The sequence below is a fragment of the Callorhinchus milii genome, unplaced genomic scaffold (genome assembly GCF_018977255.1).
Source record: "Callorhinchus milii isolate IMCB2004 unplaced genomic scaffold, IMCB_Cmil_1.0 Scaffold18, whole genome shotgun sequence".
NCBI lineage: Eukaryota > Metazoa > Chordata > Chondrichthyes > Chimaeriformes > Callorhinchidae > Callorhinchus > Callorhinchus milii.
This window is the reverse complement of record NW_024704759.1, coordinates 4,963,529-4,990,474: the sequence shown is the minus strand read 5'-3', so window position 1 is coordinate 4,990,474 and position 26,946 is coordinate 4,963,529. Positions and strand designations below refer to the sequence as shown.

General features: G+C 40.7%; 1 protein-coding gene across 3 annotated transcripts; it reads right to left on the bottom strand.

Moving 5' to 3' along the window:
- Positions 1–1,749: 1,749 nt before the first annotated feature.
- rbbp8l (retinoblastoma binding protein 8-like) lies at positions 1,750–23,094 on the bottom strand. 3 transcript variants are annotated; one of them, XM_007884625.2, is made up of 15 exons: positions 22,956–23,094; positions 18,837–18,947; positions 18,348–18,390; positions 14,768–14,863; positions 13,974–14,086; positions 13,783–13,858; positions 12,979–13,145; positions 12,330–12,394; positions 11,222–11,355; positions 10,738–11,086; positions 9,011–9,119; positions 8,797–8,858; positions 7,214–7,343; positions 3,389–3,515; positions 1,750–1,927 (listed from the first exon to the last, which is right to left on the bottom strand). In XM_007884625.2, exons 2-15 carry the CDS (start codon positions 18,895–18,897, stop codon positions 1,918–1,920), a joined length of 1,542 nt encoding a protein of 513 aa, XP_007882816.2. In that variant the 5' UTR covers positions 18,898–18,947; positions 22,956–23,094; the 3' UTR covers positions 1,750–1,917. The 3 variants fall into 3 exon arrangements, with proteins under 3 accessions (XP_007882816.2, XP_007882820.2, XP_007882828.2); XM_007884629.2 differs by lacking the exon at positions 22,956–23,094 and adding an exon at positions 20,022–20,090; XM_007884637.2 differs by lacking the exon at positions 3,389–3,515.
- Between the last annotated feature and the right edge of the window lie 3,852 nt (positions 23,095–26,946).

Below are 26,946 nucleotides of genomic sequence, written 5' to 3'. Positions count from 1 at the left end.
TTACTTCATCATAGTGAAAATAAACCTCCATTAAAGAACAAAAAACATTCCAAATTGGTCATTCACTTTGTGGCTATTTGTTGGATGTTTCTGTATCCAAACTGGTTCACCTGCAGACATACAGTCACTAGACTTGACAGTAAATCCTGTGAAGACACTTTGATGAGGCACTCTATAAAATACAAGGATAATTATTATTATTAGATACTTGAGAATATTCAGTGTGTATCTCAAAATATTCTGCCGTATGTCTGCCCTCTAGGCACTGTGTGATCCAGAAATATGTTAAGAAAACGGAAACAGGAAGAATATAATTAGGAACATTTAATGTTTTAGATTTTAATACATTTTCGCACAGGTCTTGTAAACAATCACTGTTTGTTCTGGTTATAAAGTTCAATGAACAAATCCCTAAATGTGACAATCGAAATGGGAAAAGAAAATGTCATTTCAGATGGCTGTTTAGATGTGAAATAGATTGCGATGTCTATACGCCGGTAAGTGTGCTAACATTGACGGTGCCTTGGCTGTTTGGTGAGTAATGGTGTCTGATTTTCTTGAGCTGACCCAGGTGCAGTGTGAACAAAGAAAAATGCATGAAAACAACTGACCTGAATTTCACAATTGCAAAGGCAGAGATCAACGACAGCTCTGTGCTCTCTTACAGCCCCGTGCTAAAGTCTTTTGTTATGGAAACAGATAAGAATGTTTCTCACGTGAAGGCCATGTTTAGAAATTATTGAAAGAGGCTAATATACTCGCACTAATTACATGTTAAATCTCAACAGCTGTTGCATTTACTCGCTGTAGTATGTACTCCATTCACATTGGGGAATGAATTGTAAATGCCAAATGGCTATAACTTGTGCATCTATTTACACTGCTACAATTCACATTAGGGGTTGAATCAGATTTTTTCACTTGTCCTTTTACCTCTAAGGGCTGGTAGTTGTTAGCTGATCTCTGATAGTTGTCAGAGGTGCCATCCTTTGGATGAGACATTAAAACTGAGGTTGTTGTTGTTGTTGTTGTTCTGCATTACTGTTAAGGCATACATTTCGCCACAAAATATACAGCCAATTCACTTTACAGTATATTGTGTGAAGCGCTTTGAGACGTATCAAAGACGTGATAAGATGCTATATCAAATGCAAGGATTATTATTATCATATCAAATTCAACGATTATTATTATATACATTAAAAATCCTATGGCACTATTTGAAAAGAGAAGGGAATTTCTCCTGGTATCCTGGCCAACAATTGGCCAGGTTTCTCCTGGTATCCTGGCCAACAAACAGAAAAATAATTGGTTAAAAATAATTCACCCACTGGCTGTTTGCAGGTACAGTAGTATACAAATTGGCCGTCATATTCGCTTGCAAATACGGAAATCCTGTGAAGCACTTTGAGACATTTTGCTGATGAAATGCAATGTAATTGCTATTCTAGCTGCTATTGGTAACCTTAAAGGCCCTCCACGGTTTTGCTCCCCCCGACCTCATAACCCCATATCAGCGTGTCCGCTCCCTCCGCACTGCGGACACCGGCCTGCTTCAGGCCCTCCGCACTTCCCAACCCACCATTGGTGAACGGGCATTCAGCATCTCTTCCCCACACTCTGGAATTCTATCCCGTAATCCCTCCGCCTCATCCGCTCTCTTGCCTCTTCAAGTCCTATCTGAAGAGCTTCCTCTTCGAATGTGCCTTCAGCCACCCTCCCACTCCAGCCCCCCTGCCTTCCTCCCCTTCTGATCCCAATTCCCCAAACTCCTGATTGTCTAGCACCCTGGGATGTTTTTCTGACATGAAGGGCACTATACAAGTGTAATTTGTTGTTGTTGTTGTTGTTAACTTCCTTCAATTCATGGAAAGTCTTCAGTCTTCACCTTAGCAGTCTTTGAAATAAATGTCTTCTTCAGTTTGGTCTGGAAGATAAAACATACGACGAAGATATAGTAACCAAATTCTGTAACATACAAGGTCACTGAATACTAATTCACAGCTCTATTGGTATTTCCTCATCAATAACTATAAGTCTTGACAGAACACTTCCTTCAAAACATTACCTGCAGACAATTTAAGGTGAGTAAATTCATCTTTTTGCGACCCAATGATGAGGTGACCAATTGTACCAATTGAGGTCAAACTGCCGGGTTGTGCACGGGCATGCCTTTCCCCCCCTCGACTCGTATTTTCTCTCCTTCGCCACTCAAGACACGGACACCATGGGCACCAACCGGCCCTACTATTGGCAACCATATGAATTGTGTCGGGCAGCTGTACAAAGTTATTCTCCATTTTGTCCACTGGGTGGCAGGGAGCTAAACCATTATTACCTACAGGTACAGTATTGTCATGGAATTTATGAGGACACCATCTCAGGGATGTGAAACACTGAAGGCAAGGAGATTAAAAACGCTCACAGCCTAATAACTTTGGTGTTAAAAACTGGGCGGAGAAATTCCACCTGGTAACTTTGAGCTCATTGCCTTGCTCAGAACTGAGGGAGCGGTGCATTGTCGGAGGCGCTGTCCTTCAGATAAGACGTTAATCCAAGGTTCCGTCTGTCTGTTCAGGTGGGGTTAAACTTAAAGTTCACATTAAAAAAATAGAAGGGAGTTCCTGGCCAACATTCCTCCAGACACAATTGGTCATTCACTTCATGGCTATATGCAGGATATTGCCCTGGGCAAATTGGCTGCTACGTTTCACCTACAAAACACAGTCATTAAATTCTATAGCTTCCCTGGAGCTCTTTGAGTCATTTCAATAACACCATGTGGCACAATGTCAAAAATGCAAGGATTATTGTTGTTCTTTTTTTTAAGCATTTCGAGTGTCCTAGAATTTGGTAATGTCTTAATTGGTAAAGTTTTAAATACAGTCTTAACTTTCAAGTCGGTTTTCTTCAAGTTCTTTTAAGAATCTCAGATAAACGGTTTCAAAATTAAGACTGAACTTCAACAATTTTGCCAAATTCTGGTCACTCGAAAACGCTGAGAAAATAGAGCAAGTCTAGACCCAGGTGAAATTTCTCTCCACATTATTTCAAAAAGTTGTAATACAAATTACTTGCCTTGGATTTTTTTTTACAGGCTACTGATATGAACTTTCTTTACATTCCCACCTTCAGGTTGGCCTGAAGACCTCCCTCTTCGACCATGCCTAAGGTCAGCTCCCCCCTCCCCCTGGCTCGATGTTGTGCTCCGCCACTGTCAAGTGCTCTGGGACTCTACCCTGCGTAAGGAGGGCTATATAAATGCAAGTTGTTGTTGTTGTTGTTGTTGATTTCGTCATGCCATTGAATTACAGATCCTGACCTACAGCAGTGCATCTGTTCTGGAGCCTTAGATTACTTGCGTGATTTAAGCCTAATCAATCCTTACCTCTCGAGAGTTAAATCTGGGAAGCTGGATAGGCTGCTGTCCAGAATTTCTGTGCTGGGTTGTGTGGAATGTGTGGAGATTGGTTCTGATTTGGGTCTTTTGGGCCTTCGTCCTCTCTTGTATGATGCTATAAATAAAAATAGTTATAAGGATGCAGGGAAAGAGGCCATGTAAATCTTCAGAACTTTTTTCCTTGTCTCAGAGTTTTAAATAAATGCTCTGCCTGCTCCTTGCCTGAAAGGGGCAAATTACCCTGGGTTGAGGTTGCCACAGGTGTTGGCTATTCTCCAGTGCTTTGTACAACTGGTTATTCTTCATTTGCGATGTTGTGCTACAGCCAGCATTAGTGGACTATGCAGTGTGTGTATGCGTGTGTGTCTGTATATATGGGAAAGGCGGAAGTTGGATCACAACCAAATCCCAATGATGCCTTCACCTGGGGCACACATGATTGGTTTGGACGAACAAGACCTTTCAGCCCAATGTCCTGGCCTCCACCACTCTTCCTGACAACCTGTTCCAGTTGTTAATTTCTGAGTAAAGGAACCCTTCCCGGTGTCTGTCCTAAAATTGCTGTTTGTCCCAAAATACACAGTCACTACATTTTCCAGTAAATCCTGTCATGTGTTTTGAGACACCTCGACATTGTGATAAGGTGCTATATCGAACACAAAGATTATTATAATAAACTTCTTTAATGTTTCTTTATAACTTAATTTCCTGAAATGTTCCTGAAATTATCTTTGTTGCTATCTTCTGAAGGGCAGCTATGTCCTCGATAAAGGATTTCTCACCAGAATATATCGTATTGTACACCTTTACCAGAATCTACAACATGTAAATAAACTTGCAAATACTAAATAAATATGCTAATCAAAGCTATAAATGGCATGGATCTGTTTTTAGTTCCAGAACAGAATTCCATTAGGACTTCAACCTCCATTATAATATTTTTGAATGTAAATAAAATCATTGCTTACCCACACACCACATTTCCATTCACTGAATGTGCTGCTAATACATTTTAGTTCACGTTTAGATTAGTTTAAACTTTATATTTACATTCTTCAGCATCCCTTCCTTTTCACAAAGCGATTACAAAGCAATTCACTCTTGTTATGTAATAATAATAAATAATAATCCTTTCATTTAATATAGCACCTTTTCATGTTGTCGAGATGTCTCAAAGCTCTTCACAGGATATACTATAAAGTGGATTAACTGTGTATTTTGTGGGCAAAACATGGCAGACAATTTGCGCACAGCAGTGTCCCACAAACAGCAATAGAGTGAGTGACCAATTATATTTCGGGAATTGTTGACCAGGAGAAACTCCCTTCTCTTTTCGAATAGTATCCTGGAATCTTTAACGTCCACGTGAACAGGCAGATGGGACTTCGGTTTAACATCTCATCCGAAGGACAGCACCTCCAATAATGCAACCCCCTCCCTGCCAGCACTGCATTGGAGCGTCAGCTTAGACTATGTGATTCCGGTCCCGATGTGGGGCTTAAACACACAAACTTCTGACTCTGAGGCAAGAGTGCTACCAACCGAGCGAGGCTGAAACACTGATTGTCACACTTGTGGCTTGTAGTTTAACTTTAGGGATTAGGTTTCTTCCCACTTGGCTCCTGTTATTAACTCTGCAAGCCAAAGCCCTAACAAGTAGAATGGTGTTTATGCCTAATACTCTCCAGAATTAGGTAAGCAAAGTGTGTCCCTCCAGCAAGAGAATGCGGATTCCAATCCAGACACGGAAATTCCCATGTATGCAGATGTGGAACTCTCAGTATAGTTTGGATGCTCTTAAGCATAGCCATGGGTTTGGGGGCATGTATCAGACCCCAGATTGACCGTAAATAAATATTTAGTTTTTCTAAGTGCATTTTATTTTTGGATTGAAAGGCACAGCAATGGTAGAGGGTAATCTCTGATCTTTATGACCTGTCATTTAGCTGAAAATCTCATGGTACCCTAATTATATGCAATGTTTGAGTTGCAAAATGACAGTCGGTTTATTTGGAACTAACTTCAAACAAACTCTGTTTGACATGTTTGACGTGGGAAACAAGGTGTATATAAATACCAGCCTAATGACTGCCTCACCCATTCTGCACATAATCAGTGTTAGCAAATTCCATAGTGAAGTTTAAATTTCAGGGCTATGTCTACCCAGGGGCAGACAGGATGGAGGTAACGGATACAGCTATAAATTCAGCACCTTCTTAATCAAGCGAGCCCGTGCTCGAATCTAATAAATAAGAAGTCTCGGCAGCTTTTGTATATTATCTCCAGAGAAAACATTTTCTGAATATGTCAAATGATTAGCTAGACAAACAGATCAATTTCATAGCGAGGCCACACGTCAGATTGAGCAACTTTTGGTCTCTTCACAGAAAACAATCATATATGGAACAAGTGCTTCCGGGGAGACCATTAATAGGTTGTAACAGAATCAAAGGTTTCATGTGGTATTAACTTGGGAGAGAGAGAGGTCCTGGCTGTTTACAGGGGAATAAACTGGTTTATTCTTGATGGTTCAGTTTTTGTGCCAGAATTAAGTGGCAATGACACTCTGAGTGCCCAAATGTCACACTGCATTGAATTGCATTGAATCAGTTTTGTTTAACTACAATTTAGACAGTTACTACACCCCTGAAGCGCTTTCAGATGTTTTCCCAACTTGAAAGCTGGTATATCAAATGCAAGGATTATAATTATTATACTTTGCCGACTGTAAAGTTAGGACCGGCTGCATTGTGCTACTGGAATATTAAAAGTGGCTTTTAAAGAACGTCTGAACTGTTTCATTCTTTAATAAAGTGGTGTTTGCGTGTGTGTGTGTTGGGGGGGTGGAGAGTGGGAGAAGGAAGAAACAGTCTGACAATGGTGTCAGGGATACGTTGGATTTCATTGATCTATTTAATCTCCTGTAATATAGTCCTGTAGCTCAGTGGTTAGAGCATTTGCCTTGCAAGTGAGAGACCTGGCGGGGCAAAACCTTGGGCAAGTTTCCTTACTCGAAACGCCTGATAATAATCCCTCAAGAAAAAAAAACCTAATTATAATTTGATCACTTTAATCCACGACTGTTTGTGGGTCGCTGTTGTGCGCAATTGGCTGCCGCATTTCGCCCACAAAATATACAGTCACTTCACTTTACAGTATATTCTGTGAAGCGATTTGAGACGTCTGAAAGACGTGAAAAGCGCTATATCAAATGCAACAATTATTATTATTATTATTGTTGTATCTCAGTTTAAAAAAAATTAGGAAGAGGGAATACCCTCTGCAGACACTTAACCACAGTCAACCATTTTTTCATCCTTTTCACCATAACCTGGACAGATCTCCTCAGGTCAGCAACTACACTTGTACACAGCTATGTACATCACACAGACAGACACTCCCTCCACTCCTCTTCCCCATTAGATTGCTGGTGTGCTTAGACGATCGAGTAATAGGTGCAAACCTGTTTGTACAAGCTATACACACCCATGCCTACATCCAGTTTTACATTCCCTCATGTAAAAGACATGGCTTGTCTCCATGCCTGCTTTGCCTGTGTTGAACCCAGAATGGATTTAGAGCCATGTTCCTGTAGCACATTGTGGCTGTGACCTAACAAAGTAAGAAATTGTAAATGACTCATATTCATTAAGCAGCTGCCTTATTGAGACCTCAAATCTGTTATGTCCAGCGGTTCTGTGTCTGATTATAATTATTCTGCAGATAACAGTAGAATTGGGTGGTGAATAGAACAATATTCCTCCACGAAAACTCAGTCCTCATAATCTGGGCTGCATTACAGCGCATTCTTACCTGAAGTCCAATAGTGCTGCATTCGTTTCTTTTTCTTTTTTTTGAGTTGTGCCTCACTCTTCTCAGATTCACCCTTCACGCTTTCAGATTTAATCTCTTGGTTTTCTTGCACGTCTTGAAACTCCGTGATCTAATGAGAGAAACAGATAATACGATTAATAATAATCCTTGCATTTCATACAACTCCTATCATGTTGGGAGGACGTCTCAAAGGGCTTCACAGGATTTACTGTAAAGTGTAACGATTGTGTATTTTGCAGGCGATCGCAGCAGGCAATTTCCACACAGCTGCAAAGTGAATGAATAAATATATCTGGAGGATTCATGTCCAGGATATTGGGAAAAACTCCCTTCTCTTTTCCCTTTCTCTTTAGAGCTGTGAGATTTTTAACATCCACCTGAATAGGTAGACGGGATCTTAGTTTAACGTCTCATCTGAAAGACAGCACCTCTAACAATGCAGCACTCCCCCAGCACTGCCTAGATTGTGAGTCCAAAGTCCCATCGTGGGGCTCAAACCCACATCTTTCTGCCTCAGAGACTAGAGTGCCAACAAGTGAAAAAAACTTAAAGCAAACCCGCCGCAAAAAAGATTCTCCCAGAAACTAGTGCTTTTCATTGACTTTTTTTTGCGATTAACAAAGGAATTCAATTACGCATTGTTTCTCTCCACTATTATTTTCTATTCTTATTTTTCATACTCATAATCTGAGCAACATTACAATAATCATGAACCAGGTATTTTAAATACAATCAGGTGGCCTTTATTTTCGAAGGCATCAGTATTCAACATTCATACTGCTAAAGTAAATTGTAACACTTCTAAAATGATTGAGGTTTGTATTTTCTTTTGGTGAGTGTCTGAACCCATCTACATGCCTGAGGGCATCCGGACTGAGAGTTCTACATACGCACATATGTCACTTACATGTGGAAATTTCCACATGTAAGTATCTGGAATGGAATGGAATGGAATGAGCAATCTCTCCCCGGAAAGGCGCTCCCTTCAGTAATGCAGTAAAGTATTGGCTGCAGGTTGGCACAAGTCGAGGCTTGGGGATCCCAGAATGTGTGCGGAGATACAGTTGGAGCTTAACCAGACAAAGGCCATAAGCATTGTCTCGCAAGCTTCCCACTCCCTGTCCAACTAGAAACATCCTAATACCCATTCGAGCTTCGGCTTGCAGTTTTAAAAGAATCCAAGTATCAAAAATCAGGCACAGAATACAAGATGAGACCAGTGACATTATAGCTCAATCTAATCACGCTCAAGAGTAATTCATGTTTTTGTTAATTAATTAATTAATTTGCTAGTTAATTAATTGATTAATGCTCAATCCACAACTGTTTGTGGGTGCAAGTACCTGCTGGGTTTCACCCACCAAAGTCAATTCTCTTATATTACAGTATATTCCTGTAAAGCACTTTGAGACGTCTCCACGACACAATAAGGTGTAATATCAAATGCAAGGATTATTGTTATTAATTTTCACGAGGATTTGATTCATTTGTGGAATTCAACAGTTCCCTTTCTGCAGCTTAATCATTTCACTTTCCAACTTCCTGAAGAATTATTTACTGACCTTGTATGGAGTGGTCTCATACGGGTCTGAAGGCATTTTCAAAATTTGTAGATGAACTTCCACTGATTTAAAAGAAAACATAAAATATTATCACACTATGTTGCATAGAAAATGATTATCTCCCACAGTTTTTCATCCCTACACAGCGCCGTATGACAATGGAAAGTGAAGTTGATGCAAATATTATCCAGAATTTGAAATGAAATATCCTTACCTCGTTGACTCCCAACATTCTCGGCCTTGGGATCTATGGGCCTCAGATTCATTTTCATTCTGGAATCATCTTCTGCTTCCCTGGAGCCAGTTTTGCTGTTATACCGTGCCTGCAAGCAGATCAGCCAATCCTCCATCTCAGCTCATGCAGCATAGTTCACAAATGACAGTATAGTACATCGTACACCATTACTGATAGTGAGCAACAACAATGACAACAACTTGCACGTATATGTATAGCGGCCTTCACACGGGGCAGCATCTCGGAGCGCTTAACAGTGGTGGGGGCCTGACGCCACGGTTTTTGAGGGAAGGGAGGAGCTAACCGTAAGCACGGTCGAAGAGATCAGTCATGATCTAAAAGAGGGGAAGGAGAGGGCAAGGCAGAGGAATTGGGGGAGAGAGTTCCAAAGCTTCGGGGCATTGTGGTTGAAAGCAAAACATGGAATCTTCAACTTTGTCTTTAATGAAGCAGCTTAACCAAAAAGGAATCAGTGCAAAATCTCCCAAAGTATTAAATCGAAACGTGTTAGGGAGTTGGTGCTTCTCAGCTGTCATTATAGACTTGTGTCCCTGGAATGTAACTGTTAATTCAACATTATGGAATTCACCCCATTTACACTGAGAGGCGGATTCCACAGCATCAGGTGCTACAACAGCAGCAACAACAACAATTTACATTTATATGACGCCGTTCAAGCGGGATAGCATCCCGGAGCGCTTGAGGTGCAATAAAGGACTAACCACATGTATGCATGTTCCTGTGCTCATAGTTATGGATACTTTGCAAAATGGAAATCCATCCCACCGCCCCTACCCTCTAAACCTTCCAACCTCACCCTCTGGAACTCCATCCCGGAATCCTTCCACCTCGACCCCTCCCTTGCCTCTTTCAAGGCCTGATTTAAGACTTTCCTCTTTGATCGTGGTTTCGGCCACCCTCCGACCCACCCACTGTCATCCATCCACCCCTTTCACTCCACCCCTCTTGATTCTAACCCTCAGCTTGGATGCAAGCCCTTAACTGTCCAGTGCCTTGGGACATCCTACTGATGAGAAAGGCGCTATATAAATGTCATTTGGTTATTTTGTTGTTGTTGTGTGGTAATCCGTCAGGGTGAAAAACACATGGTCTGTGTGTGCGGGGCATAGCCTGCCTGCGCGGTCAGTGATTATCTCACCCACAGAATAAACAGTCAATTCACTTTACAGTATATTCTGTGAAGCGCTTTGAGATGTCTCAAAGACGTGATAATGCGCTATATCAAATGCAAGGATCATTATTATTACTTTAGCTGTTGGCAGTGCAGTTGCAGGGAAAGCTACGAAACCCATCTCTGGAGGTGGGTAATCGCTGTATCAAAGACAGCAGTGCTCTCCCAATGTACGTATTCCAGTGTTGTCAACAACACTCAGTTACATGTAAGTGGTAGCCTTGTAAAGGGACCCCAAAAAGGCTCAAGATATTAATCTCACAATTTTGAGAACTGTATACCATTTTCCCCCCATCGTTCTCATAAGAAGATATTCAAATATAACGTACAGAAATGAAGGTAATGATAATTCCACAGCTCAGGTATTTTATTTGTTGCAGATCACAGTAACATACCTCATTGTTCAAAGGTTAGGTTAGCTCTGGCACACAGTGTCTTCACTGCAGTTAGATGGTATTCTATCTTTAGGCTTGATAAAGCTAACCTTATGCTTATTGGATTGTTTAGCACTCACCACTTTGGTGTCTGTTTCAAAACAGTACATATTGTTCTGGGATTTTACGTTCAGTGACTTTCCACCCATAAGACATTTCTTGTGTTGTGGCTCTTTCAATCTTGGTTTCTTTGTTTCCGGTTTAAGGAACAATTCATCTTTGCTTGTAGACTGAAGTGACCCCTTATTTTTACTGCAATCTGATAAATCTAGAGGCTTCTCCATAACATCCTCAGCAGTTGGTTCTTCTTTCTTCTTATTGAGATCACCGGTATCATGGTATGCCCCAGTATTTGGATGCTTCATCATTTCTGGTTCTTCTGTGCTGTTTCCATCTTTTCTGCAGGGTGAAAAACAATGCAGTGCATCCCTGTAGCCAAGAAAACATAAGAGATAAGTGGTTGCCCATACAATATGGATCAGTGATCTTACTATTTATTATTTATTATTATGATTAATAAGGAGTACGCGTTTTATTACTTAAAAAACATTAAATATCACATACTTAGAATGGCTCTGCTCTTGGAGTTCTGCACAAGAGTTTGTGGCCTGGTCTTGCTCTGGGCAGCTGGGACATCTTTTGCCCTCGGTTATCAATGCTATTGTTCCATGTAAATGATTAGATATCCTTTGAGGATGCTGGAATCAAAGATCAAACCGAATGCAATATTTAGGTTTCCAACTAAACGTCAGTATGTTATACCGTGCACTATGCTGCTCAGATTTCAATCCAAGTTATTTGAGTTATTATTTGACAAGCCACAGCATGCAGAATGGTTCAACCCCAATAGCTGTTCACCTTTACACTGCATGTAAAGGAAATCGATCCCTGACCAACCACCACCAACGAACAAGAGCACTAACTGAGCTCTGTTAAATAATCAATTGTAAGCTGCTTTAAGAAGGCTAAGAGGGGATCCTGTTGATGTCTACAAATTCCTGGAAGATTTTGAGAGGATGGACAATGAAGGATTATTCTCATTACTTGGTAAATTGGTAACAAGGAGACATAAAGATAGAGTTAAAGGGGAGGTTAGAAGAAACCTTTACATGTTGACGAGTCCTGGAGCACAGAATTATGCAGCTGAGTATAACAACGTCCAAAAAGGAATTGGAGAAATGTTTTAAGATAAAGAATAAATAAGAGCACAGGGAAAGAGCAATGAATTGTGATTAGAGCATATGGCTCTAGTGGATGAACTAGTACCAGTTTAGGCTTGACAGGCAGAATGTCGATCTCCTTTGCTATTATTGTATGTCACATATTTATATGATAGTTTCTATATGCAGCCCAACCTAAATTCACACTAAACAAATTTCATCGATATTATAAATTTGTAATACATTGACATTATAACAACAACAACTTGCACTTATATAGTGCCCTCCATGCAGGGCAGCGTCTCAGAGCGCTTAACAATAGTGGACCCTGACTCTGAGCCGGGGTGGGGTCATAAACACAGTCGAAGAGAAAGGTTTTCAGGCGGGACTTGAAAAAGGGGAGAGAGGGGGCAAGGCGGAGGGATTGAGGGAGAGTGCAATTGTCAAAACAAACAGCTGGCCAAGGACCTTGCATTTAAAAACGTATTGCAACAATATATGTGCATGCTTACCACATCGAAGACGGGTGAATCAGGAAAATGACAATTTGGAGAATGTATAGAGGGAGTGGGGCTTCCTTGAGACAGAAACAGAAATTAGACAATTCAATAAAAGCTTCATATTGACTATAAATATTAATAATAATCTTTGCATTTGATGTAGTGCCTTATCAACGGCTCAGTTGGTAGCGCTCTCGCCTCCGAGTCAGAAGTTTGTGCCCCTCGTTGGGATTTGGAATCACATAGTCTAAGCTGATGCTCCAACGCAGTGCTGGGGGAGCGCTGCATTTCTGGAGGTGCCGTCCGTTTGATGGGATGTTCAACTAAGGTGTTATTCAAAAAGATAAGGGAGTTTCTCTCAGTGTCCTGGCCAACAATTCAAGTAAAAAATGGTCAGTGAGGGCCACTGTGGTGCATAAGTTGACTGCGGTGTTCACCCACAAAACTCACAATAACTGCACTTTATAGTACATGCTGTAAAGCAATTTGGGACAACCTCCCGTATGAAAGGTGCTTTACCAAATGTAAGGATTGTTATTATTTACAGTAAATCCCATAATGCGCTTTGAGACATCTTGATGACTCAATATCAAATGCAAGAATTATTAATTACTGTTGAGCACCTCACAGCCATCATGTGAGGCTAGATCCAACAAATTACCTTCCGTAAAGTGCCTGAGCTCCTGCTCATCCCTTTGATGATTTGACTGTAAACTGAAATTGCTGTTTGAGCTTTGGTTCCTTCTGTAGTGTGAGGAGGAACCAACATGTACATTGGTGTCTGACAAGAAAAGGGTTTCCCAAGACTGAACCTGCTTTTTCCTCTCCCTATGAAGGTAAGCACATTCAGACTTAGTACAACAAAACACAAAAATAAAGAAATCAACTGCTGACAATGATAATTTGGAAGGAACGATAATAAAATATTTTCCCTAGAATCCAAATAATGGATTTACAATTATTTGCTAAAGATAACGAAAACTAAAACTGTCCAGCAGATTTTTTTTTTCTCCCACAGTCTATCCTGTGAACCGCTTTGAGACATCTCAACAATGTGATAAGGCTCTCAGCCTGCTCCACTCCTCACCTGCCCAACCCGCCTTGCCCCACCATCAGCAGTCAAGCCTTTAGCTTCTCCGCCCCCACCCTTTGGAACTCCATCCCACAGTCCCTTCGTCTTGCTCCCTCCCTTCCCTCCTTCAAAACATGTCCCAAGACCCTACTCTTCGACCACGCATTCGGCCACTCTCACATTGGAAGAAGGTCTTCCTACATGTGCGTTATGGGAGGTGCAAGAATTATGCTACAACACAAAAATTCTTCATGGAGAATACTTACATCATCTATGCTGACTCAGTCAATCCCAAATGCAGCAAGCCACCGATTGAAAGAACATTCTCCTCTTATTCTTCTGCCTACAAAATTTATCTTATTTCATATTTTATTTTCTCCCTTGTGTACTTACTCTAAGAAACATTTCAACTTTCTCAGGTCCACTTGAAGCAGTGTGTTCTCTTCTTTCAGTCTATTGATTTCACAATCTGCGAAGAGAAGAAACGAAAAGGAAACTGGGTGAGATCCAGAGGCCTTGCGAGTGAGATTGTTCCCAAAATCTGGAGAAATTGTGACAATTGGTAATGTTTCCAGAGTTCTTACTGAGAAGCGAAATGTGCCGAAAACCTTGAAGTTGGGCGGTTTCAAACTCCTGCTGCTTTTTTCGAGCAAGTTCTTGTGTGACTGTACATCTGTCGCATAATCCTGCTCGCAATCTGTCAGAAACATGTAATCAGCATGTTTTCCATAGAAATATGAGACAAAATAACTTCAGGGTAATAATAACCTAGTGTAGTGGTTTGCGTGCTTGCCTCGCAAGTGAGAGGACCTAGCTTCGATTCCCGGGCTTGGCGAAACTTTAAGCAAGTTTCCTTACTCCCCACGCCTCTGTTTACCTGACAGTAAGTAGGAACCCCGTTGTTAGTCAATTAGCGGATCGCTTTCTAGGCTAATAATCCCTCCAAGAAAAAAAAATGGTCATTCAATCCACGACTGTTTGTGGGACACTGCTGCGTGCAATTGCCTGCTGATTTCGCCCACAAAATACACTTTACAATATATTCTGTGAAGCGGTTTGCCACGTCTCAATGACGTGATAAGTTGCTGTATCAAATGCAAGGATTATTATTATGACCTCACTTAACTTTGGATTTACTAACTACAGTGAAATCCTTTTTAAACATCCACACATTTTAAGGATGGTGCCGGAACCTCAAATTGTTAAGCATACAAATTCTGTGATCTCTATTAAATTCAGACCATTAGTTATGGATTGTACATTAATTGGAAGAAAAAACTCATATAAAAAGTCTTCTTTAAATGCACTAATGTTTAAGGGGGAAATCTCGGCTTGGAAAGGATACCGGAAAAAAAAAAGGAACTCTCTTTGCTCTCACCTATTTTCTAAAATCTTCACATTCTCATTAAGGATCTTCTGCTGTTCTCTCAGCTGATGGTTCTTGGCAAAAAGTTCTTCCAATTGTTGTGAGTCACTGTGTAACACAAAGCTCTTGTTATACCATGGATAAACACAAGATTTGGTTGTTTACTCCTGACATCGCATGGGGTGTAAATCAAAATAATATGGGAATGGATTTTGTGGGGGATTTGTACATATATCATTGGAATTGTCTACCTTGTAGAAAAGAAAATGCAATGTTATAATAATAAATAATAATGATCCTTACGTTTGATAAAGCGCTTTTCATGTCTTCAAGCCATCTCAAAGCGCTTCACAGAATATACTGTAAAGTGAATTGACTGTATGGGCCTCAACTGTTTACATGTATATCAATGACTTAGATGAGGAAATACAGCTTAATGCATCTAAATTCACGGATGATACAAAGCTAGGTGGGAAAGTAAGCTGTGAAGAGGACACAAGGAGGATGCGAAAGAATATAGACAGGTTAAGTGAGTGGGCAACAAAGTGGCAGATGGAGTATAATGTGGGTAAGTGTGAAGTTATTCATCTAGGCAGAAAAAATAGAAAAGCAGATTATTTTCTAGAGGGGAATAGTGTTAGTATTCAGAGGGATTTAGGTGTCCTTGTACACCAATCATAGAAAGTTAGGATGCAGGTACAGCAAGCAATTAGGAAGGCTAATAGCATGTTAGCGTTTATTGCGAAGGGGTCAGAGTACAAGAGTAGGGAAGTCTTATTGCAATTGCATAGGGCCTTGGTGAGACTGTACCTAGAATATTGCATGCAGTTTTGGTCTCCTTATCTAAGAAAGGATATACTTGCCTTAGGGGGGAGAACACCTGACTGTTCAGCACTTCGGGACATCTTCCCAATGTGAAAGGCGCTCTATAAATGTAATTTTGTTGTTTTTGTTGTTGTTGAGGGGGTGAACGTAGGTTCACTAGGTTGGTTCCTGGGATGAAGGGGTTGACCTATGAAGAGAGGTTGAGTAGACTAGGCCTATAATTCTCTAGAATATGGAAGAATTAGAGGTGATCTTATAGAAACCTATAAGATTCTTAAGGGTCTTGACAGTGTAGATAGTGTGAAACCGTTTCCCCTGGTTGGAGAATCTAAAACTAGGGGTCATAGTCTCAGGATTAAAGGTCAGCCCTTTACAACTGAGTTGAGAAAATATTTCTTCACTCAGAGGGTAGGTAATTTATGGAATTCTCTACCCCAGAAGGCTATGGATGCTCAGTCCTTGAACATATTCAAGATTGAGATCGATAGATTTTTAAAAACTAAAGTGATTAAGGGATATGGGGATAGGGCGAGTAAATGGAAATAAGTTAGAAGGTCAGCCATGATCTTATTAAATGGCGAGGCAGGCTTGAGGGGCCAAATGGCCTACTCTTGTTCCTATCTCTTATGTTCTTATGTATACTTATGGGCAAAACATAGCAGGCAATTGCACACAGTAGTGTTCCACAAACAGTCGTGGATTGAGTGTCCAAATTATTATTTTGTTTTTTCTTGAGGGATTATTATCAGATGTGTGGAGTAAGGAAACTTGCCCAAGGTTTTGCCCTGCCAGCAATGTTAGGGTATATTGGAAGAAACAAACATTCAGGGGCAGTTATCTACCATTTCATAGCAATTGGCTGGATAGTCTGGCCTTTGTGTTAAATGAGATTATAACACTCGGGATATTTGTCTCCTATTCTGGTCTCTGCACTTGTATGCCTAGAGATGCAAAGGGTGAAATCCAACCTGTATCTCAATTTACTCCATTTATGCCAATCATTCACCTTTTCATAATCTGTGATCTGTACTGAGCAGAGAAAAACACTCCTGCTTTTGATTTAACTTATCACCTGCTGGATAAAAATGAACTGGTTGGTCCAGCTATTGTGATTTGTTCTGTGGTTTTATGAAAAAGGACCCTGGATCAGACTCAGGTTGATTGGTACCTTTTATAAACTTTTAACAACAATTGTGAAGTTAAAATAATGAGATTTCAGATAATACATAGCTTTTAAAAGGTGGGAGTGCCTACATGACAGTGAATAGAATTCCAGGTTTTGCATTTAGCAGCATAGAATATAAATGCAAGGAAATAGCAAATCTATACAAGACATTGATTAAACTACAGTTAACTGCATGAATTTCAGGGTGGCCCATTACAGGAAGCAGAGATTACAAGGCTATTGTGAGCTATTAACATGGATTATACTGAAGGAGGCATGGTAATCCACAGTTTGATGTATAATTAATGGCCATTTTAGAAAAGAAATATAGGATTCTGTCTGTAATTAATTTGAGAACCAAATTTAACAGTCCTATCTAATGTGGAGCCCAATGGTTAGAGCGCTCGCCTCACAAGCGAGAGACTTGGGTTCGATTTCTGGCAGGGTGAAACGTTAGGCAAATTTCCTCACTCCACATGTAAGAAGGAACCCGGTTGTTAGTCACTTTTCCAGGGATAATAATTCTTTTTAAAAAAAATTGGTCATTCCTTTCCCACCAAATATACAGTCAATTCACTTTACAGTATATTCTGTGAAGAGCTTTGAGACGTCTCGAAGATGTGATAAAGCGCTATATCAAATGCAAGGATTATTATTATTATTTCAGCATGCCTAGCGTTTGGCAAATTCTTGACTACGGCCTTAATTTAAAAAAAATTAATTTTCTGTAAGTCCCCTTATTTCCTGTTAAGTAAGTAACAATATTATCAGAAATGTCGCGATTTTCCACCTATTTTCACAATAGACGAACATTTGGTGAGATGGTGTAAATAGTTATAACCATTCCCCTTCAAATCATTGGATTTGTTTTGTTTGCGTTCTACTTATGGAATGAGGAAAGTTTTACAAATATATGATGTTATTTCACTATCCTTTCAACTTTTGATATCTCAAGAATCTAATCTAACTTCTTATCTCTCTATTCCTGCCAATGGTTCAAAACACGAAGCAACTCAGAGAGCCTCCCAGTATAAAACCAATCAAATTGGGTAGAGATTACAATATGAATCTGTTTTCAAATGTCTTAATGGAGTCCTGTAGCTCAGTGGTTAGAGCACTCACTTTGCAAGCGAGAGACCTGAGTTCAATTCCAGGTCAGGGCGAAACCTTGGGCAAGTTTCCTTACTCCACACAGAGCCTGATAATAATCCCTCCAAAACCAAAAACAATAATAAATTGGTCATTTTCAATCTACGACTGTTTGTGGGACATTGCTGTGCGCAATTGGCTGCCGCGTTCACCCACAAATATACAGTCAATTCAGTTTACAGTATATTCTGTGAAGCGCTTTGAGACGTCTAGAAGACGTGAAAAGCGCTGTATCAAATGCAAGGATTATTATTATTATTATTATTATTAACTGATGGGAGAGAGGATCAAATCATTTTAAAACTTTTAATAATAGTAGTAACAACAACAACAAATTACATTTGATTAGCGCCTTTTATGTCAGGAGGATGTCCCAAGGTGTTAATAATCATATGCATAATCATAAACTCAAGATGAATCCATTCTAAAGCTAACATAAGGTCTTTTACTCACAGACATCTTTCCACATTTAGTTCGGTTAATTTTGCACGCAGCCCTAGTGGAGGGAAACAAAGAAAAAAATCCCTGTTAAAAGCAAAGTAATCATCTCACTCACTGATACCACATTGTTTTCGTTGGGAAAATATGTGTTAGATTAGAACACATGTTCTCGCACAAAAATAATAAGCACTTGTTAAAATAATAAAAATGATAAGCACTTGTTAAACATTTCAAATAAAGGCATAATTTAACAGTGCCTTTTTATATAATGTATCTATAATAATAATAGTCCTTGCATTTAGTACAGAACCTTTCCCATCAGGAAAACGTCTCAAAGTGTTTCACAGGATGTTACTGTGGAGTGACTGTATTTGTAAGTAAATGCGTCAGTCCTTTACGCAGGTCAATGTCTTATAAACATCCATGGTTTTATGTATAATTATGATATACAACAAATGTCTTGAAGAGTTATCAAATCCATTTGATAATTAATTACTGTACCTTGCACTTCCCGGTCATGTATCTCCTTGATCTTTGTCCAGACCTCTGTGAAGGCATCCATGGTTGTTCAGTGTTGTCCTCAAGCAATCACGCTGACTTTCGACTCCATATCTGCAAGAACGTAAATGGATTACATTTCAATGTGGCAGACGTGTGGTGACTGCAGTACACATGCTTGTATCTGGGAAGCAGACAGATTCCTATTGTTAGAAGCCTTCTGCTTATGTTTTCTGAGATCAGAGCTAATTTCTTCACACAATTGAGCACAATTGATCGGGATGTTTAACAGGGAAATAGATAGATGCCTGGTCACTGAAGCAGATTAAGATGTATGGAGAAAAGGCAGGCAAATAGGCTTGAAAGATGATCTGGTAAAACTAGTAGAGCAGGTCTGATGGGCTGAATGGCCTTTTCCTTAGTATCGCTCACAAAATACACAGTCAATCCACTTTATAATATATTCTATGAAGCACTTTGAGACATCTCAATGGCGTAATAAAGCACTATATCAAATGCAAGTATTATTATTATGTTCCTATTTCATCCTCTTTGTGGTGTAGCTTCAACGATCCAATCTAAAATGTCCTAAATGTTACTCCATATCTAACTTGCCAACCAGGAAGCACATGTTAGCACTACAGGGAAGGATTAACACGCTTTTTAAGAAGAAAAGACTTGGTCAGATCTTGTGAAACTCATGCTTTGGAGATGGCTGGCTTTGGGATGTCAGAAACTGAAAAAAACTCGAGCCTAGTTTGCAGCTTGCAACACAAGTTTTAATATTTTATGTTATATCACAACTAAAAGAATAATCATTTGGCATATTAAGTTGCTTAAATGTACCTTAATTACCTTAGTACCTTAGTCATATTTTTAGAGAGAGTGTTGTTAATTGTGTTAATTCCAGTTTATTGTATTTGGAAGCCGACGATAAAAGTACTAAAACTAATTACTCAAAAACTATTTAATGTCAAAAAATACTAGACAACAGCATCCGCACTTTCCAGAAGTATGTGGTTTAGTCACTTCACAGCACATTTCTCCACAGAATCTCTGGGCACAGAGAAAGTGCCCAATTCTCAAACTGTGCGTCATTGGCAAGAACATTAATCCCATTTACACCCAATCTCTGCTCAGTATCTCCTACCAGTTGTCCAGTCTGATCTTGAACATTCATCACTATACCTGAAGGTTGTATATAACGATATTAAGCCACACAGGTGGAACAAACAATCTCCAGTCAGTTTACATGAGAGGTGCAGGAGCTCGTAGTTCCAACAAGACGTGTGGAGTCGAGACTAAAGGAACTATGGCTATAAAGTCAATGAACTTTGCCTCTCTCGTGTTAATGATCTTTCAGGGGTGCAGTGTTGTGTCAGGATTTTTTCGCTGGCTACATAGTACTTGCAAAGCGTATCTTTAAGTGGCATTGACACAATTTAGGTTTACAGGGTAATAAAGTGTTGCATCCGAATGCTGACCTGTTCTGGGGAATTTTAAAGATGATGGTAGCAATGCAAATTGGTTGAAATTTTACAGCATCACTGAACACAAAGTAGCAATCTCCGTGAAGCTTGTATCTTTGAAACTGTTCAAAAGTTGCAGTCCTGTAAAAACTACACAAACTTATATCATAATAATAATCCTTGCATTTCATCTCCCCTCTCGACTCTCCACCCCCTCCTCGCTCCCTCCCTTCCCTCCCCCTGACCATTCCCCCCCCACTGCTTGGGTCCCGACACAACTGTCCAGCGCCTTGGGATGCCCTCCCGACGTGAAAGGCGCTCTATAAATGCAGTCTTGTTGTTGTTGCATTTGATATAGCGCTTTATCACACCATTAAGACGTTTCAAAGCATTCACAGAATATAGTGTAGAGTAGATTGACTGTATTATAATATTAGAAAAATTATTATAAAAACATGTTTGATTTCCCGAAACAGATGGGCAATGTTTGAATGCCGAACGTTTCCTCATGCATTGTTGCATTTTTGTCCTTTTAAAAATACATTTGAATGGTTTATACTTTATATTGCGTACGGAAATTACTAATTCCTGAAACTTAGTGTATTATTGCATAGTGCAACTTTTCTTCTCAGCAGATGACCTTGTACTCTGTTCACAAGTAGTTATAAAACAATCCCTCCTCCTGCCACCCAACTCTGAGATACATTGGGAAAGTTTCTTTCTGACTGCGAACATTTCCCTCTTCACTGAATCTGCTTAAACTGACAGTTTAAGAGCAACACGCAAAGCCTTACGTGCATGTGAACACTGTCACACTGCAACTCAATTCTCACCACACCAAGCCCTCCCTGTCACAGATCTGGGAAGGAGACCCTGGTGAGTATAAGCGTAATAGTGAACACTCCTGCACAAAGAGAGTTGGCCACTCATTGCTACCCTTCCAATATAAATGCAATGTAAGCTACATAATTCTTAAAATTCTAATACAGTTCTAAAATGGTAGCAGAAAGTATATTACGTCTCTGTAACCCCTACTCTTGATAAGTCTGCTTGCTTAAGTGAAACAATTTGCTTTCGTTCGTGTGGCATTGAAACCTTTGGGGGGGGCAAGGAGTTCACTGGTGAGCTGTTTTACTCTAAATATTTTACCTTCTGAATAATTGTAATGATCAAAGTCAAGCAAGTAAAATTATTAAAAGGTCCACACCCATTATGACTGAAGACATCACAGTAAGCAAGTAAATTAACACGGAACCAATTTCTGCAGATAGTGAACAAAAATATTGCAGTGATGTTTATAAAGATTATTTGACAATAAATCAGACTTTGATACATTGATAGCATTGATTAATTAGTGTGTCAGCCTGGCGCAGTGGTAGCACTCTCGTCACTGAATCAGAAGGTTGTGGGTTCAAGCCCAACATCAGGAATTGGAATCATATTAGTCGAAGCTGACACTCCAGTGCAGTGCTGGGGGAGTGCTGCACTGTCAGAGGTGTTGTCCTTTGGATGAGATATTAAAACAAGGTCTTATCTGCCTGTTCAGGTGGGCATTAAAGATCCCATGACACTATATGAAAAGAGAAGGGAGTTTCTCTGGTACTCGGGCCAACAATCCCCCAAATAAAATTGGTCACTCACTCCACGGCTATTTGTGGGACATTGCTGTGCGCAATTGGCTGCCGCGTTTTGCCCACAAAATACACAGTCACTACAGTTCCTAGTATATCCAGTGAAGCGCTTTGAGACATCGTGATGACATGATAAAGTGCTGTATTAAAGTTTGATACATAATATTTTTGTTATTGATAGTAACAAATTGTGCCACTATCTTTGTTTCCTGCTGTAATTTTTACTTTTTGACTTGGTGTCGCCTTTACTTTTCTCTCTCTCGCTCTTCCTATTCTGTCTTTTTCCTTTCTCTCTTTTGTTTTCTCTTTCCTCCCGTTTTCTCTCTTTTTCTTTCTCTCTCTTTCGTTCTCGCTCTGCTTCTGTGCAACACCTGGATCCCAGTTTCCACGAACACGCAGCTCACCAAAGATTAACAGAAGAAAGGCAGGGTTCAAATCCACGATCTTTGATAACTTTTGCACCACTTTAGAGATTAAATGTCTTCAAATACCTCCACAATTAGTAATTGCAAGAAACCGAAAGGGTTTTCTTTTTGGGACTGGATTGCAAGATGTAACATGCCTGTGCCACCTTTTTTTTGTTTGTCTCCAAACCGCTGTCTGAATCAATTTACAAAACTTACGCATCTTTACATCTGCCAATGTCTTATATAAAACCGCCTTCAAAACAGAGAGAACACTTTAAGGAACTCTTGTCTCACAGCCTCACCAAACGACACATGACATGAAAAGCGCATGTTAATTTTGTTTTATTCAAACATTCAGCTATTTTAGCATTCCCCCATCACAAAAAGTCAATGCACTTTTCTTTTGAACTTTCCCTGGGTGCCATGCAGCCAGAAATGGAACATAAAGCGATGGTGGAAGTTAATTTTTGGGAGTCATGCAGTAAAAAAGCACACACACAAACAGCAACGTTACATGTTACACAAAGCACCCCCCCCCCCCCCACGACGCACACTCAAGTTAGTTCAAAAAACAATCACGACAGCTTTAGAGGCAATGTCAATTACAGTACTTACACTTGGAACCAAAACTGCAGCTCGGTCTGTGCTCTCCTCAAGAGTCCAGCATCTCCACCCCAAACGCAGACAGCAGGATGCACACCAATGCCTTCAGCTCACACATTAAGTAAGTACAGCACTTGCAGATCCAGTTTACGCGTCTTTCACTGGCTCTGGCAGCTGAACTGGAGAGAGCAAAGTTACCATCAACTTGTCAAACAGGTTTCCCTATAAAATTATAACAGGTAAAACTAGTCCACCTTCAACCCACAGAATTAAAAGTTTTCCTTCGCAGTTTACTGTAACTGAACCTACTTTTCTTAGGCTACTGTTTTGGCTTAAAAACACAATCAACTTTTTTTTTCCCAGAGAAACCCCCTCTCCTCAGCCCATCCCACCCTAAAAATAAAGCACTTTGGTCCATACAATTTGTTTTGAAAGTACACGTGTTCCTTTGGTACTGTTGAATTGAGCTGCCAGCCCTCCCTGAATCTATTTGCCAGACTTACCTTTACGTAATGTTGACATCCAAAGGTAACCTGATTTTTTTTTCACATGTGACTTTGAGCTAATTTGCGCGTTATTTTTGTGGTAAACTTTTTTTTCACGCTGGGAGTCACTTCTGTTCGAAGTGGCATTCGCAAAAAATTGTTGTGTCAAATTCTGGCCAGCTGATGGGAACGTTCTGCTGGCAACCCAATATTCTGCATGTTTGGACAGGAGCGAACATAATGCCTTAAGAGCCAAGAGGGAGAGGAATTTTAAAAGATTCAAAGAAAAATGTACAACTTTTTTTTTAACCTAGGGCAACACCTAGCTTACAAGGAGGGATCATTCAATAAAATTACTTCAGTGTCACGAGCGAAGCTTGAATATGTTTGTGAAGCTTGAGATGAATGACATGCTTAACTTCATTGACATGTATCTGTTGTATTGATTAATATAATAAAATAATAATAATAATCCTTGCATTTGATATAACATCTTATCACGTCTTCCAGATATCTCAAAGCGCTTCACAGAACACACTGTAAAGTAACTTCATATAATAATCTTTGGATAAGATATAGCACTTGCAATATTGAGAATACTGCACAATGTTTCTATAAAGCGTAGTGACTGCATTTGTAAGCAAACGTGGCAGCCAATATGTGCACAACGTTGTCCCACAAAATCATAAAGCAAATTACTAATTTCATCTGGAAGATTGTTGATCAGCACAATGGAAGAAACAATATTTTCTTAATGAATAGTGCCATGGGGATCTTTAACATCGACTTGAACAGACAGATGGGACCTCAGTTTACCATCTCATGTGAAGGATGGAACCTCCAACAATGTGGAACTCCCACAGCACTGCATTGGAGCAAAAAATCACTGTCAGGAGGAGAAGGAAATAGTGGGAAATGTGACTTGTTTAAGTGCTCATCAGTTTGGTTGATATTCGGTGCACTAGGGCTGAATTTAGAAATTTGTTTACAATGGTGTCATGGGATCTTTAACGTTCACTTCAACAGGCAGACGGGACCACAGGGTAGCATCCGAAGAATGGTACCTCAAACAATGCTGCACATCTCCAGGATTGGATTGGAGTGTCAGTTTAGACGTTGAAATTTCAAGTCCTGACGTGGGGCTTGAACCCACAACATTCTGTCTCAGAATGCTACCCCTGAGCCTGGCTGACACAGTCTATAAGGTCCTTTCTTGAGACTTTTTCTTTCAAGATTGAAGGAACCCAGCTTGTTTAATGATTGCTCACAGCTGATTCCACTAACACTGGGGATCATCCTCGTTGCTCTCTTCTACTCTGCCTCCAGGGACCGCGCAACCCTTTCATGTCATGGTGACCAGCAGTGTGTGCAGTACACAGTGCACTAACCCCCGACCTAACCTCCTACCAACCCGCCCGTTCCCTCCGCTCAGCCGACTCTGGCCTGCTCCACGTCCCCCGACCCACCCGACTCACCATTGGCGGGAGAGCCTTCAGCCACTCTGCCTCCAACCTCTGGAATTCCATCCCCCAGTCACTCTGCCTCGCCCCCTCCTTAGACTCCTTCAAGTCCCGCCTCAAGACCCTCCTTTTCGACCATGCCATCGGTCACTCCCCTTCCCCTCCCCTCCCTACCCCCCCTGACCCCAGCTCGGGTCTGAAATGCTGTACACTATCCAGCTCCTTGGGACTTCCTCCCGACGTGAAAGGCGCTATACAAATGTAATCTTGTTGTTGTTGTTGTATTATAGGTGTTGCCTGACCAGAGCACAAAATGGCTTCTGGACACCTGAACGCACCTGATTTGGCAATATAATCCAATGTCCTGTTTGCCATGGTTATTGTAATGAGTCAACTAACACCCCGCTTGAATTGGAAGCTTCACAAAGTGGCTTTGTGAAACCCATTCTAAGTTATAAACAGAACCTGTGCCCATACTTTCTTCATAACCTGGATGACAGACTGGTAAAGCTGACCTGAATGTTCGCACCGTATCCTAGATACCTAACCGGTCTAGGTGGGGCTGAATTATGATAATCATTGCTTTTATATTTATTGTGCAATGAAATAATCTAAAACAATGGATTTATTCTTTTCTGATAGAGGAGAATTGAAAACAACTCCAAAAATTCTTGCTACTACATTACCGTATAAATTGGACGACAGCTACTTAAAGCTAAATGTCAAAATTGTGGTTATTGCATGAGGTATTATCATTGGGACTGCTTGATAGTTTTAAGGACAAAGCCAAGCTGTAGGTAGAATCAGTAGTGGAATGCCTGGGGATGTGCCAATGCATTAGGCTCTGCTACTCCCAGTAATCGTCCACCTCCAAATCACACGAAAATCTTCAACGGAAATAGTGCAGCGAAGCGATTGAGTCTTACTAAGGAACCGTTCATCCAGCGTTCAGGCACTATATCAACTACAAGGAATTTGTTATTGTGACATTGGAATTTCATATGTAATAATAATAATAATAATCCTTGCATTTGATATAGTGCCTTATCAAGTCCTCGAGATGTTTCAAAGCGCTTCACAGAACATACTGTAAACTGAATTGACTGGGTGAAACACAACAGCCAATTGCACAACAACGACAACAAGATTACATTTGTATAGTGCCTTTCACATTGGGAGGACGTCCCAAGGCGCTGGACAGTGTACAGCATTTCAGACCCGAGCTGGGGTCAAAGAGGGAGAAGGGAGGGGAGGGGAAGAGGGGTGACCGATGGCATGGTCGAAGAGGAGTGTTTTGAGGCAGGACTTGAAGGAGGCTAAGGAGGGGGCGAGGCGGAGTGACTGGGGGATGGAATTCCAGAGGTTGGGGGCTGAAGGCTCTCCCTCCAATGGTGGGGGGGGGTGGGTCGGGGGACGTGGAGCAGACCGGAGTCGGCTGAGCGGAGGGAACGGGCAGGTTGGTAGGGGGTTAGGAGGTCGCAGAGGTAGGGTGGGGCGAGGCCATAGAGGGCTTTTTAGGTGAGGACCAGGATCTTGAACTGGATCTTCTGAAGGATAGGGAGCCAATGGAGTCGGGCGAGAACGGGGGAGATGGGGTCACGGAGTTTGGTGCGGGAGAGGACACGGTTGCAGGGTTCTGGATTATCTGCAGCCTATGGAGGGAGGAGTTGGGAAGGCCGACAAGCAGAGGGTTTGCAAAGTCGAGCCTGGAGGTGATGACAAAGCAGTGTCCCACAAACAGTCGTGGATTGAAGGGATCAAATTATATTGTTTTTTTTGAAGGAATTATGTTACTCCCCTGTACTCTCCTGGAGCAAATGTTACTCCCCTGTACAAAAAGGGACAGAGGGATAAACCTGGGAATTACAGGCCAGTCAGCTAATGTCAGTAATGGAGAAACTTCTAGAGATGATAATCTGGGACAAAATAAATTTTCACTAAGAAAAATATGGGTTAATAAAGGACAGCCAACATGGGTTTGTTAAGGCAAATTATGTCTAATTATGTCTGTTTTTTGATGAAGTAACGGAGAGGGTGGATGAAGGTAGTGCAGTTGAT

Coding starts and splice junctions, on each gene's coding strand:
- rbbp8l (XM_007884625.2), bottom strand. CDS start 18,897: ATGGATGCCTTCACAGAGGTCTGGACAAAGATCAAGGAGATACATGAC. Junction 13,859..13,973: donor TCGGCACATTTCGCTTCTCA/GTAAGAACTCTG, acceptor TTCTCTTCGCAG/ATTGTGAAATCAATAGACTG. Junction 8,859..9,010: donor GAATGTTGGGAGTCAACGAG/GTAAGGATATTT, acceptor CTTTTAAATCAG/TGGAAGTTCATCTACAAATT.